At 45.3% G+C, this 12,175-nt stretch overlaps 1 protein-coding gene across 1 annotated transcript in view; it reads left to right on the forward strand.

The window, feature by feature from the left end:
• Nucleotides 1–10,448, forward strand: part of B4GALT5 (beta-1,4-galactosyltransferase 5) — a 115,733-nt gene extending 105,285 nt beyond the window's left edge. The window contains exons 5-9 of the mRNA XM_007938325.2: nt 833–949; nt 1,666–1,853; nt 2,549–2,671; nt 9,073–9,174; nt 10,301–10,448. Of these exons, the coding sequence (XP_007936516.1) occupies nt 833–949; nt 1,666–1,853; nt 2,549–2,671; nt 9,073–9,174; nt 10,301–10,448 (678 nt within the window). The remainder of the gene's footprint in view (nt 1–832; nt 950–1,665; nt 1,854–2,548; nt 2,672–9,072; nt 9,175–10,300) is intronic.
• Nucleotides 10,449–12,175: the final 1,727 nt, after the last annotated feature.

Raw genomic sequence — 12,175 nt, forward strand, 5'->3', positions numbered from 1 at the left:
TGATTGGTACACCATGCGATCCTCAGCCTATGTAACTATGAGACCAGAAGAACTAGATGGTGCCCAGCTACCACTGTCAACCACTCAGAGGGGGATCTATGTAGGAGATCCTTGAGAGAGAGGGAGAACAATGTGGAACAAAATTCAAAATCATTTGGGACAAAAAAAGGGGGGGGACCAGGATTGCTGGTCTGATAAGAGCCTGGTGCAACCACTGAGACTATGGCCCCTAGCTGCCCTTTAGGTCTGGAATTGAACCTACACCTGTGGCTTCCAGCGAAACAAAAGACAGGCATATGAGTTGAACATGTACCTGAGGTAGATAACACTACTTGGAGAGAACAATCATGGGAGAAAGAAGGGCTGTTTATGCACAGGGAGACAGCTCAGGGCAGGAGTACATAGAGGGGTGGACGCAGGGAAGAGGTAACTATGGGGAGGAAGTGGGAGGGGAGCTATTGCATTGGGGTAAATTATAGTCAATGTCATGAGACAACGTGTGTGTGAAGTGCTGTATGGAAAGTGAATTTGCTCTGTAAACTTTCACCCAAATCACAATTAAAAAAAAAAAAAAAGTATCTCTTCCTATGGGTTATTATCTAAAGTGAATTCAATGGGCCTACTCTTTGCAAGGCATGGCGCATGAGAGTAAGATCGTTTTACTTTCACTGGCCCACTTGGTAGCATGGGTCTTCATTCAGAGGAATTTGAGCATCAGACAGCCTCCCAGAACTCCCCAAGAGTGAGTCCCCAGTTCTGCAGGGGTGTCCTGCTCCCAGGAAACAGTTCTGGGGACTAACTGGGTGGCTTCTTTTGCTGTGACCCCCTCCAGGTGGCTATCCTCATCCCCTTCCGGAACCGCCATGAGCACCTCCCAGTCCTGCTCAGACACCTGGTTCCTATGCTTCAGCGCCAGCGCCTGCGGTTTGCATTCTATGTGATCGAGCAAGTGAGTGGTCCTTTTTTATTCTTTTAAAATTTTTTCTTTTCCTAGACTGAGTACTTCAAGCTAATCCATCTTTGGTGAGAAGAGCCACTACATTGAAATGTTACAGTTGAGTCACCCTGAAGTAAAAAGAGGAACAGAAAAAAGTTCTGTGCTCCTGCCTCGAGATGTTGCTTTATCCTGGCAAACTGGAATCCAGGGTGGAAGTTGTTTGCCATGGACAGGGGCTTCTTCTGTAGTGATTTTGCTAATGCTTGTCTTGGGTGGTGTCTTCAGGCTCCAGACCCAGGAAATTCCCCCTAAGATAAGGAGCTGCACGAAAGTCCAGCACAGAGGATGAGGCCTTGGAGTTTGTCCCATCCCTGCTATGATGTGACCTATGGCATTAGCAAACTTCACTAGGCCTTGGATTTCATTTATCATCCTTTACTAAAGGCTCTATAAGCAAATGAGAGGTTTACAAGTTCTCTGTATTGACTGTCATAAGTTGTGTATTTGATTCATTATCCCTCGTTTTATTTCTGAAAATTCAAGGCCAGAGATCCAGTGACTTCTGAGTCATACAGTGAGTCAGCGAGTGAGAGTGGTGCTGGACTGTGTCTCACCTGCAGCCTGTGATCTTTTCTAGTCAGTTCCAATAAGCTCTCCTTTGGGCAAGGCAAGGGCAGGGAAAGTGTTGCTCCAGGAGTCCTTTTAAAAATGAGTTCTGCTGCTTTTAGGTTGGCACTCAGCCCTTTAACCGAGCCATGCTCTTCAACGTTGGTTTTCAAGAAGCAATGAAGGACTTGGATTGGGACTGTCTGATTTTTCATGATGTGGATCATATACCAGAAAGTGATCGCAACTATTATGGATGTGGACAGATGCCAAGGCACTTTGCAACCAAACTGGATAAGTATATGTATCTGTGAGTATCATTTCCTCTTAATTAAAGAGGTTAAATGTAAAAGGATGTGAGAGAGGCAAAGGTGGTAAAATCCCATTATGTATAACGCAGATGTCCATCAGTTGATGAGTGGATAAGTTAAATGTGGTGTAGCTCTGCAGTGGAGTACTAGTCGGCGATAAAAATGATCCATGTGCTGCATGGATGAACCTGAAACATCATGCTAAGTGAAAGAAGCCAGTTGCAAAAGACCACATATTGTATGATCCCATCATGTGTGTGAAATGTCTAGAACAGACAAATCTATAGAGACAGAAGGATCAGTCATTGCTCAGGGCGGGGAGGAATGAGAGGAAAGAGGAAGTGACTGCTAATGGTCACAAGACTTCTTTCTGGGATGGTGAAAATGACCTAAATTTGATGGTAGTGAAGGGTGCACAACTCTGTGAACATACTGAAAACCACTGAATTGTGCATTTGTATGGCATGTCAGTTATATCTCAATAGAGCTGCTCTAAAAAGTCAGAAGAAAAATCCAGTTAGCCACTCAGGTTGATACATGTCAGCAAGAGAGAATAGTTTCAGAATGGTCCAGGGTGGTGGCCCAGGTAGTACTGTTTTATTTAAGGCTTAGTTCTCAAGTGAGATGATCTGTCTGGGAGAAGAAAAGTCACTCTTCTATTCACTGATGACAGGTGCTGTGTTTCTGCTCTTAGGCTTCCTTATACTGAGTTCTTTGGTGGAGTGAGCGGCTTAACGGTGGAACAGTTTCGGAAAATCAATGGCTTCCCTAATGCTTTCTGGGGCTGGGGTGGAGAAGATGATGACCTCTGGAACAGGTATCTCCCTCCTCCGGTGCCTCTTAGAAACGCTATCTTAGACCCTGCAGACCAGCACAGTCCAGCAGAAACAGTGGGAACCACATATAGGATTTGCAGTGCTCTAGGAGCCACTGTTGACAAGATTACAAGATAGGTGAAGCTAATTTTAGTGATATATGAACAGTATACTTAATACAATCTAAAACAAAGTCATGCCATCAAGTCAGTTCCAACTCATAGAGACTCCATTGCATTTCCAAGGCTGCCCCTTCCTTCTTCCGTGGAGCGACTGGTGGGTTCGAATCACCAACCCTTTTTGTTAGTAGCCACATGCCTCAACCACTGTACCACCAGAGCTCCTTTAATACAAGCTGGTCATATGTTATTATTGTAGCATGCAGTCAGTGTACAAATTACTGATGAGATATTTTACACTGGTTTTTCTTCTGCTGCATCTTTGAAATCTACCAAGTATTTTATATTCATGGCACGTCTCATTTCTGACAGTCTGCATTTCACATGATGGTAACCACCTGTGGTTTGTGGTGATCAAAGTAGACAGAACAGCTTTGGGCAGTTCTTTCTGTGCTTGGATTTTAGGAATGGCTTATCTCTTCTGAGGGAGACTACAATATTGGGGTCACTGAAATGATTTTTATTCACTCTAAAAATTATACAATTATAAGATCACAAACAAACACAAAAAATCTCATACCATCCTAAAAAGCAAAACTCATCATCCCAACAAATAGCTCTTTTCATTTTCTTATTCTCCTTTAACATGCAAGCATAAACTTAAGTGTAATAATTTAACAGTTTTTCTTATAATAAGGATACGTTCATTTTAAAATACAGATGAAGATAAAAATGAAATTAATTGCACACAGTCTGCAGTAACAGTGGCTACCGTTTCAGTGAACTCATTGTGTCTTTTAAAAGAGATGGATGAACAATAACTTAAATTGTCTAGTTTTAAAAAAATCTTGTATCTGTTAACTGTGAAATAACAATGGTACAAATCTCAGGGTTGTGAAGATCAATTGAGATAAAGTGTATGAAACTCTTTCATAGTATTTGATATGTGGTAAGCTCTGTAGATATTAATGCTTTTATTGTATCAATGTTAAATATTCTTTGAGAACAAAATGTTAAATGGCTGCCTTTAATTCTTTTATGTAGCTGAACTATAATTTATGTCATCATTCCCCTATTGTACACATAGAGGCTTTCCCATTTTCCCACTGCTACAAACTGTAGCTGTGGAAGCCAAACCAAAAGAAAAAAACAAACTCACTGCCATCGAGTCGGACCTGACTCATAGTGACCCCTCCTTGGGTTTCTGAGGCGTTATCACTATGGAAGTAGATTGCCCAGTCTTCCTTCTGAGGAGTGGCTAGTGGGTTTGAACCTCCAGCCCTCTGGTTAACAGTCAAATTCCTTAGGCAGTGTGCTACCAGAGTTCCTGGCAGCAGAAGCAGCAGTGAAGAAATCAAACGGTATATTGCATTGGGCAAATCTGCCACCAAAGACTTCTTTGAAGTGTTTCAAAGCACAGATGTCACCTTAAGGACTAAGGTGTACTTGACCCAAACCATGATATGATCAGTTGCCTCATATACATGCAAAAGCTGGACAATGAATAAGAAAGACTAAATTAATGCCTTTGAGTTCTGGTGTTGGCATAGAATACTGGATACACCATCAGCTGCCAGAAGAATGAACAGATCTGTCTTGGAAGAAGTACAGCCAGAATTCTTGTAGAAGGGGGCGGGGTGGCAAGACTTGGTTGCACGTACTTTGGACTTGTTGTCAGGAGGGCTGAGTCTCTGGAGAAGGACATTATACCTGGTAAAGTAGAGGGACAGTGAAAAAGGGGAAACCCCTCCGCCAGCTGGATGGACACGGTGGCCACAACAGTGGGCTCAGACACAGCAGCCATTGTGAAAAGATGCCGCGTGTTCGTTTTGTTGCACACGGACGGGGTTGCTATGAGCTGGACCTGACGTGACGGCACCTAACGACACAACAACAAAATTGCACTGGACGTTCTTTGCCTATTTCATGTTCCTGCTCAGGAAAAGTCCCAGACATAGTATAATCTCCTCCCACCCCCACCCAAAAGTTCTACCACAAATTTGTACTTCACCAGCAATCTGTGTAAGTGGCCGCACCGAATCTTCACAGTGTTCTCCCACCAATATTGGTGATACACATACACAGTTCTGCTTTGTCCTGTGGGGTTGCTGTGAGTCAGAATCCACTTGATAGCAGTGGATTTGGTTGGTTTTTTTAATACACAGGTCTATCCACGCCATCAGATAATGTTTGTATTATCAGTCCTATGACTATTTATGAGTAATACTTTTCTTTATAGAGTAGGTAGATTAATAAGAAGCAAATGCAAAAGGGTTATCATTGTAACACTTGTGTCTGTTTATGTTCTAGCTTAGCTTTAGAAAAACAGTGTGTGTTGGTTGTTATTACAAAGTAATAATTTGCTGATAAGAAGTCAGTTGATATAAAAGTACATGAACCAAAGGGTGGAAAGTCTTCATCCTCACTGGTATCTGTTTTCATTCCCTGACAGTAGCCACTTTAACAAGCTGTTGCTTCTTTCTGTTCATTTATGAACAACATAGATGTGTCCCTTCTCCCCTTCCATGCTGCTTGGTTAGAGAGAGAACAATTACATGGTGTCAATTATGTAGATACATTGTAATTTATTTTACTCCCACTTGTTGATGGGGATCAGCTGTTTGCATGTTTGAACTTCCTATGTTTACATGTGCAAGTATGTCTAGAGATTAAATTTTCAATTGTGGAACTGCACAATCAGGAAGTACACACACACTTTTAAAATGTGGATAGCTGTCACCAAATTTTCCTTCAAAAAAAGATTGCAAAATTACTTTCCCACCAATAGTGATCACTGTGCCCATTTTATTCATCAGTGCCAACCAACACTGAATATAAACAGCCTTTAAAATGTTTGCCAATCTGATAGGTATAAACGTCATCTCGTTCTTTTAACTTTGGTCTCTTAGAACCCGGTGTGAGTGAACTTCGATTTGTCCCATCCTTGAACCCGGCTGAGCTTTTCCTGGGCTCCCTGTCTGCCTCCTTGCTGCCTTCCACCCCCACCCCACCCCTCACCCCCCGCCTTGTGCCAGCTTGCACAGTCACCTCTGTGCCCCATTCAGCGGGAGCTCTGGTGGCAGGAAGGGTGGCTGGTTGTGCCAGCGCCCTCCATGACTCCAGGTGCACAGCAGGTGCTCCATAACTGTCACATGTGAGTGAGGACACATCTTCAGGTGTCAACATGAGAAACAACTTAGAGTCAAGAGGAAGATCTTGAAATAATATTCTCCCACAGTTTTATCATAGAGAAACGACCTTAATTTCACACAGGTCCCCAGAGTCAGCCTCCAGCTATGAGTTGTTTTGTAGAGCCCCAGAAAGTTTCCCGTAACCCCTTGGGAAAATCTTCCCTTTGTTATTATCAGCACCTCAAGTCGGAAAGGTAAATGCCGTAGGCAGGAAGGATAAATACCCTTACAGTCACCTCTGAATTCTCCTTCCCTCATAGTGACCTTTCGTAAATGGTGAAGTCTTACATTTAGATCGGAAACATAACCGTATCAACTACTTCATTCCAGTGGTGATGGGAAGGTGGGCCGGGCATGATTTCTGCTTAAATGGGGAAAATACGTCAATAATTTAACTTCGCTGAATTGCTTTGTAGTAGGTTGTGGAAGGGAAAGGTGCTGTGAACCACCATGAAAAGTTATTTCTGGTGGGAAGCATGCAGGCCAAGAGGGCAGACTGCTGTACTGCTAGGGCACTCAACTGGGGTCCTTCTCACTGAGACCCTACATTGAACCTCACTTTCAAAGATTGGTAGGTTGTTTTTTAGTTTTTTGTCATTATTCTTTTTTTTTTTTTAATTGTGACTTGGGTGAAAATTTACAGAGCAGATTCACTTTCCATAAAGCAGTTTACATACACTTTGTCTCATGACATTGACCACAGTTTATCACAATGCAACAGCTCCCCTCCCACTTCCTCCCCATAGTTACGTCTTCCCTGTGTCCACCCCTCCATGCACCCCTGCCCCCTAAGCCAGCCATCTCCCTGTGCATAAATGACCCTTCTTTCTCCCATGATTGTTCTCTCAAAAGAGTGTATCTACCTCAGGTAAATGTTCAACTCATATGCCTGTCATTTGTTTGTCTGGAAGCCACAGGTGTGGGTTCAATTCCAGACCTGACAGGTAGCTAGGGGCCATAGTCTCAGTAGTTCCACCAGGCTCTATTGGACCAGCAAACCTGGTCCCCCCGTTTTTTTTTCTCCAAATGATTTTGAGTTTTGTTCCACATTGTTCTCCCTCTCTATCCAGAATCTCCTACATAGATCACCTTCCAAATGGTTGACAGTGGTAGCCAGCCACCATCTAGTTCTTCTGGTCTCATAGTCATATAGGCTGCAGATTGGATGGTGTACCAGTCGCTAGGACTGATTATATCCCTGAAGTTTTGGTTTTCTTTATTCTTCTTTGCCCTGGATGAGGAGAGACCCATTGTTGCATCTAGATGGCAGCTTGCAAGGTTTTAAGATCCCAGTCACTACTCTCCGAAGTAGGAGGTGGAACAATGTTTTGTGTAGTATGTTATGCCAATTGAGCTTGATGTCCCCTGGGACTATGGTCCAAAGCCCACAGGTAAAGATTGATAGTTTTGAGTTTCTTTTCTTTTTCAAAAGTTTGTTAAGTCCATCAAGTTGCCTCCAGCTCATAGCAGCCCTGTGTACAATAGAACGAAACACTGTCTGGTCCTATAACAGCCCCTGATCCTTGATATACTTGAGCCCATTGTTGCAGCCCCTGCGTCGATCCATCTCATTGAGGGCCTTCCCCTCTTTCGTTGACCCTCCACTTTACCACGCAGGACATCCTTCTCCAGGGAATGGTCCCTTCTGAGAACACGACCAAAGTAGGTGAGATGAAGTCTGGCCATTCTCGCTTCCAAGGAGGATTCTGGCTGCACTCCAGGACAGATTTCTTAGTTCTCTTAGCAGTCCGTGGTACTTTGAGTGTTCTTCACCAACACCACAACTCAAAAGCATCAACTCTTCTTTGGTTCTGTCTTATTCATTATCCAGCTTTCATGTGGCTATGGGGCAATTGAAAATGCCCGGCTTGTGTTAGGCACACCTTAGACTTCAGGTACTTTTCTAAACTCATGAAGTTGCCCTGAGGGCAGGCAGTTGGAACATTTAGGCGCAGAAGTTCTCTTGTTTGAGTCAGGTTCTCAACCCTTGCACCGTGGCATTTTTGGCCAGGAATTCTCTGTTGCAGGGGCTGCCCTGTGCAATGTGGGATGTTCAGCAGCATCCTCCTCTATGTGCTAGATGCCAGTAGCTGCCCTCCTCAAACTGTGACAGCCACAAACGTCTACAGATACTGTCTCATCCCAGGTGAGACTGGTTCAGATTAATCAGTTGGCTGCGTAGAGGAGTCGTGTTGTTTTTATGTGCCGTTGGGGCTATTCCGACTCATGCCACAGAGCAGAACTGCCCCGCGGGGTTTCCTAGGCTGTGACCCTTGTGGAAGCAGATTGCCAGGCCTGTCTCTCACAGAGCCACTAGCGGGTTCCAGCTGCAGCCTTTCGCTTAGCAGCGGGGCACTTAACCGTTGTGCCCCCAGGCCTGCTAAGGAATCCTCAGAGAGGCAGACGTTCTGTTTCCGCTCTAGGCCCTGGTGTGTACATTCATGCCCAGCCTTCGGAGTCCTGGCCTCGACTTTGATCTTGGCATCTCTGATCCAGTGCTCTTATCTCTGCTGCTTATACCCCACTCGGTGTCCAAACACGGCTTCAGTCCAGGGCTCTCTAAACAGGAGTGAGATCAGCTTTCAAATAATCTCTGAGTATCAGATCCTTGCAAGTTCCATGATCTCTCTTCAGTCTTTTTTGGTTGTCTCACCTCTACCTAACCTAGCAGAAGTTTTTTAATCAGCTTGCCCTTATCAAATCTTTTCAAAGCCATCAATGTATTTTTCATTGATGCAGTAACCCATTTTGCTCAATTTTGTTAGTTTGTGTATTATTTAATGAAATGACAGGACTGTGACATGTGTAGGAGCATAAATGGTTGGGGTTCACCAGGCTGACTTGGTGAACCTCCAGCTGTAAGCAGTACAAGTTTGTAAGTGGTACAAATGTATTGAAGAATGGCTCATGGGCTGTGCACACTCCGGGATCTGTGAGTGCCTGTTGGGGGCTGTTGGGGGCTTAGAGAGCCTCAGTCACCCCGAGAGTCCGTTCAGCGGAGATGAGTTGAGAAAGCCTTTGCTGTGTTTGGCTGTGAACATGTCACCTGGGGGGCTTGATTGTTCTAAAGCCCATTCTCTTTGTCTCGGACAGAGTACAGAATGCAGGCTATTCTGTGAGCCGGCCAGAGGGCGACACAGGGAAGTACAAGTCCATTCCTCATCACCATCGAGGAGAAGTCCAGTTTCTTGGGAGGTTGGTGCAATGTGTTGATTCCTCTAACAAACGTCCTCAGTCGTCACCTTTCCAGATGTCTGAGGGCAGATTACAGCCTGTCAGTGTGCTCCCTACCCTCACTCCAAGGCCCCATTCCCACCGCTGGTGTACGGTCACTCCATACGTTCATTCTGATTGAACTTTGAGGTAGACGTTTGGGTGAAATCAAACTGTTGATGAAAAAGCTGACAGTAAGATCTTTCAAGCAAAACACTCGTTCTGCTTGTTCAGCTTTGTTGTTGGCTCTGCAGCCTTTAAGGAATTGCAGAAAGATCCACCCAGGTCAAAGGCTGTGTGACCTTTGTCACAGATGGCATGACCCAGCAGAGCTGCCACCCTTTGTGCAAGTTCCAGTTCCGGAAGGGCGTCCTGAGCTTTTATTTTTTGTGGTTGCTCTTTTACCTCCTTTGAGTAAATACAGGCATTCCTCAGCTACAGATCACACCAACTTGCCCTTGAGTTTAGCTAAACTTGCACTCATTGACAAGACTGAAACCAACCCCTACTCCAGTTCTTCATCACTTGCTGCATGAGCAGCTTTTAAACCATGGAAGAGACTAAATAAGAACTGTATGCACCTCCTCCCACTGACCTACAAATTCTTAAAGACACAGAAATGGATCACCTTCATAACCTGGGGACTACCTGGAACCCCCGAGTAGACCAGCTGGGTGTGGCAGGGGTGGCGTCTCTGCATTTTCCAGAGCAGCTCTTCTTGTCTTATGCAGACTGGGGTGATGACAATTCTCTAGACAGCAGACCCTCACTGCTTTGACTCTGGTGACACTGAGCACAGATTGTGGACTTTGTCATCTTGTCTCTTGTTAATATCATGTCTGCCACTTCATCATTCTGTGGCCTTGAGCCTTGATTTCCTCATTAAATGAAGTCACATAATAGGTACAGCACTTGGCATGAAATGGGAAGTGTTTCTGATAATAAGAATATTTAACCTAAAGCAGCACTCACCAGTGTGTCCTGTGTGTGTTGTGGAGGTGGGACCATGGGTTGTGTCCTCTTCCGGGTCCCCCTGGCTCCGACCTGCATGGCCGTCAGGAGGTTGTGATCCTAGCCCGAACCACCTCTCTCTGCTCTGCTTACACAGGTATGCGCTGCTGAGGAAGTCAAAGGAACGGCAGGGGCTGGACGGTCTCAACAACTTGAACTACTTTGCAAACGTCACATACGACGCCTTGTATAAAAACATAACTGTCAACTTGACACCTGAGCTGGCTCTGGTGACCGAGTACTGAGTCAAGGAGGGGAACAGACATTCGCTTTACTCACCACCACCCAGAAGGCAGCCTGGTGAGTGGTTCTGGGTGTCTGCACAGGACGAGAACTGAAATATGGTGTCGATGAAGGATTCCGGGGTTCAGAGAAAGCGGGCACAAACACCTTCCCGGCCTGACCTGCTTGGGAGCCAGTCGCAGGAGCTGGGGAACACACCTCTTCAGGATTGCTTTTGACTTCCTCTCGAGATGGACGCCAGCCCTGCCGCTCTTCTCCTCCTGTCGCCTACCCCCACGTCCCATCTTAGCCACAGTTCCAGGGCCAGAGCTGCAATCTGCCCTGGTCCTGCTGTGGATCCTACAAATGACGGTTGGAACTTCTTGGCCTTCTGAGCAAAGGGGCAAACCCATCACAGGGCAGCTGCGTTGTAGGAAGAGCAAAGGAAACCCCACACAGCGTTCTCCTGCATCTGTGGTGGTCTCTTTGGTTTCATTTAAAAAACAAAATAATAAAGTTACCTGCTTTGGGTGGGGTTTGAGGGTGGAGGGGAGGGATGGGGGAGGATCAGTAGACATATACAAAACAATCACTTCTTGAAGAAGTATAATTGTAAATAAGCCGCGTAAAATGCCTTTTTGAATTTAATTTTATAGCTGGCTCCAATTCAAACCGAGGATTTGTACATTTGATCCCTTCTTTGGTTGGCAAATGCAGGAACTCAGTTAAAATGCAGTCGAGGAATAACATTCCCCAAACTACTGTCACTTTGGAGGGGAGTGGGCATGGGTGTGTCACAGAAGAACAGTCTGGTCGTCACTGGAAGCAGGCTTCCTCTCCCTTCCCATCCCCCATCCTTCCAAAAAGTCTTGATCTTGGCTCTTGTGCTCTATCCCCTCCCCTGGTAGGAACTGCACCCACTGTCTCAGTCAGTCTTGTGGTGATCAGCAGGGGCTGTTGGACCGTGTGACTCACCTGCTCAGAGCAGGCCCCCGGAGCTCTCTCTGCTCTCCTCCCATGCTCCCCGGACATTTTTGTCCTTTTACTTCATCAAAAAGAGAGAGCTGTGGGGTTTTTCCTCCTGTGTGGAACTTGGCCACAGTTTGTAAAATGTGTGCCTAACTTACCAACTGTCTTCAGTGATTCCTCCAGATATTTCCCTTTTTGGTTTCCATCCAGATTCTCTGATAACATTATTAACTAGTATGTGAAACTAAGGAACAACTGATTGGGCAGCCAGGGAGCAGATGAGGCTTGTGGTGTGGGGGTGGGTCCAGGTGAGCCAGCCAGGGGCCCCCCAAGCACCCCAGGCTCTCCTCACACCCACTGGCTTTTTGAAGCCCAGTCCGGCTTGCTTTTTAATCTGTGCCTCTTTGTTTTGGCCTGAGCCAAATCCCTCAGTTCCTGGTCCCTGTTGGATTGTGCAGAATTCTGAAAAAAAAAAAAAAAAAAAGACCAGGTTTTTCTCCCCTGCTTTTCCATGAGACATATATTGTGATTGGGAGTACTTTCTGAAGAGTACTGGATGGTGTAATTGCCTTGTTTGCCTTCAATTTCCTTAATTTTCATGGTTTACATGGGTGTGTGTGTAGGGGGTGTATGTTTTGTACATATGTGTGGGTTGGGGTTCTTTCCGTTGCATGTCTCGTTCCATGGACATATGATCCCCACAGTTGTGGGAGTGATTGGCCAGGCCTTGTTTGTTTGTGGGGAGAGAGTGATATTTAGGAAATAAACCGCTTGCAAAGCT

The sequence above is a fragment of the Orycteropus afer genome, unplaced genomic scaffold (genome assembly GCF_000298275.1).
Source record: "Orycteropus afer afer isolate SDZICR_OR568_19922 unplaced genomic scaffold, OryAfe1.0 scaffold00049, whole genome shotgun sequence".
Classification (NCBI taxonomy): Eukaryota; Metazoa; Chordata; class Mammalia; order Tubulidentata; family Orycteropodidae; genus Orycteropus; species Orycteropus afer.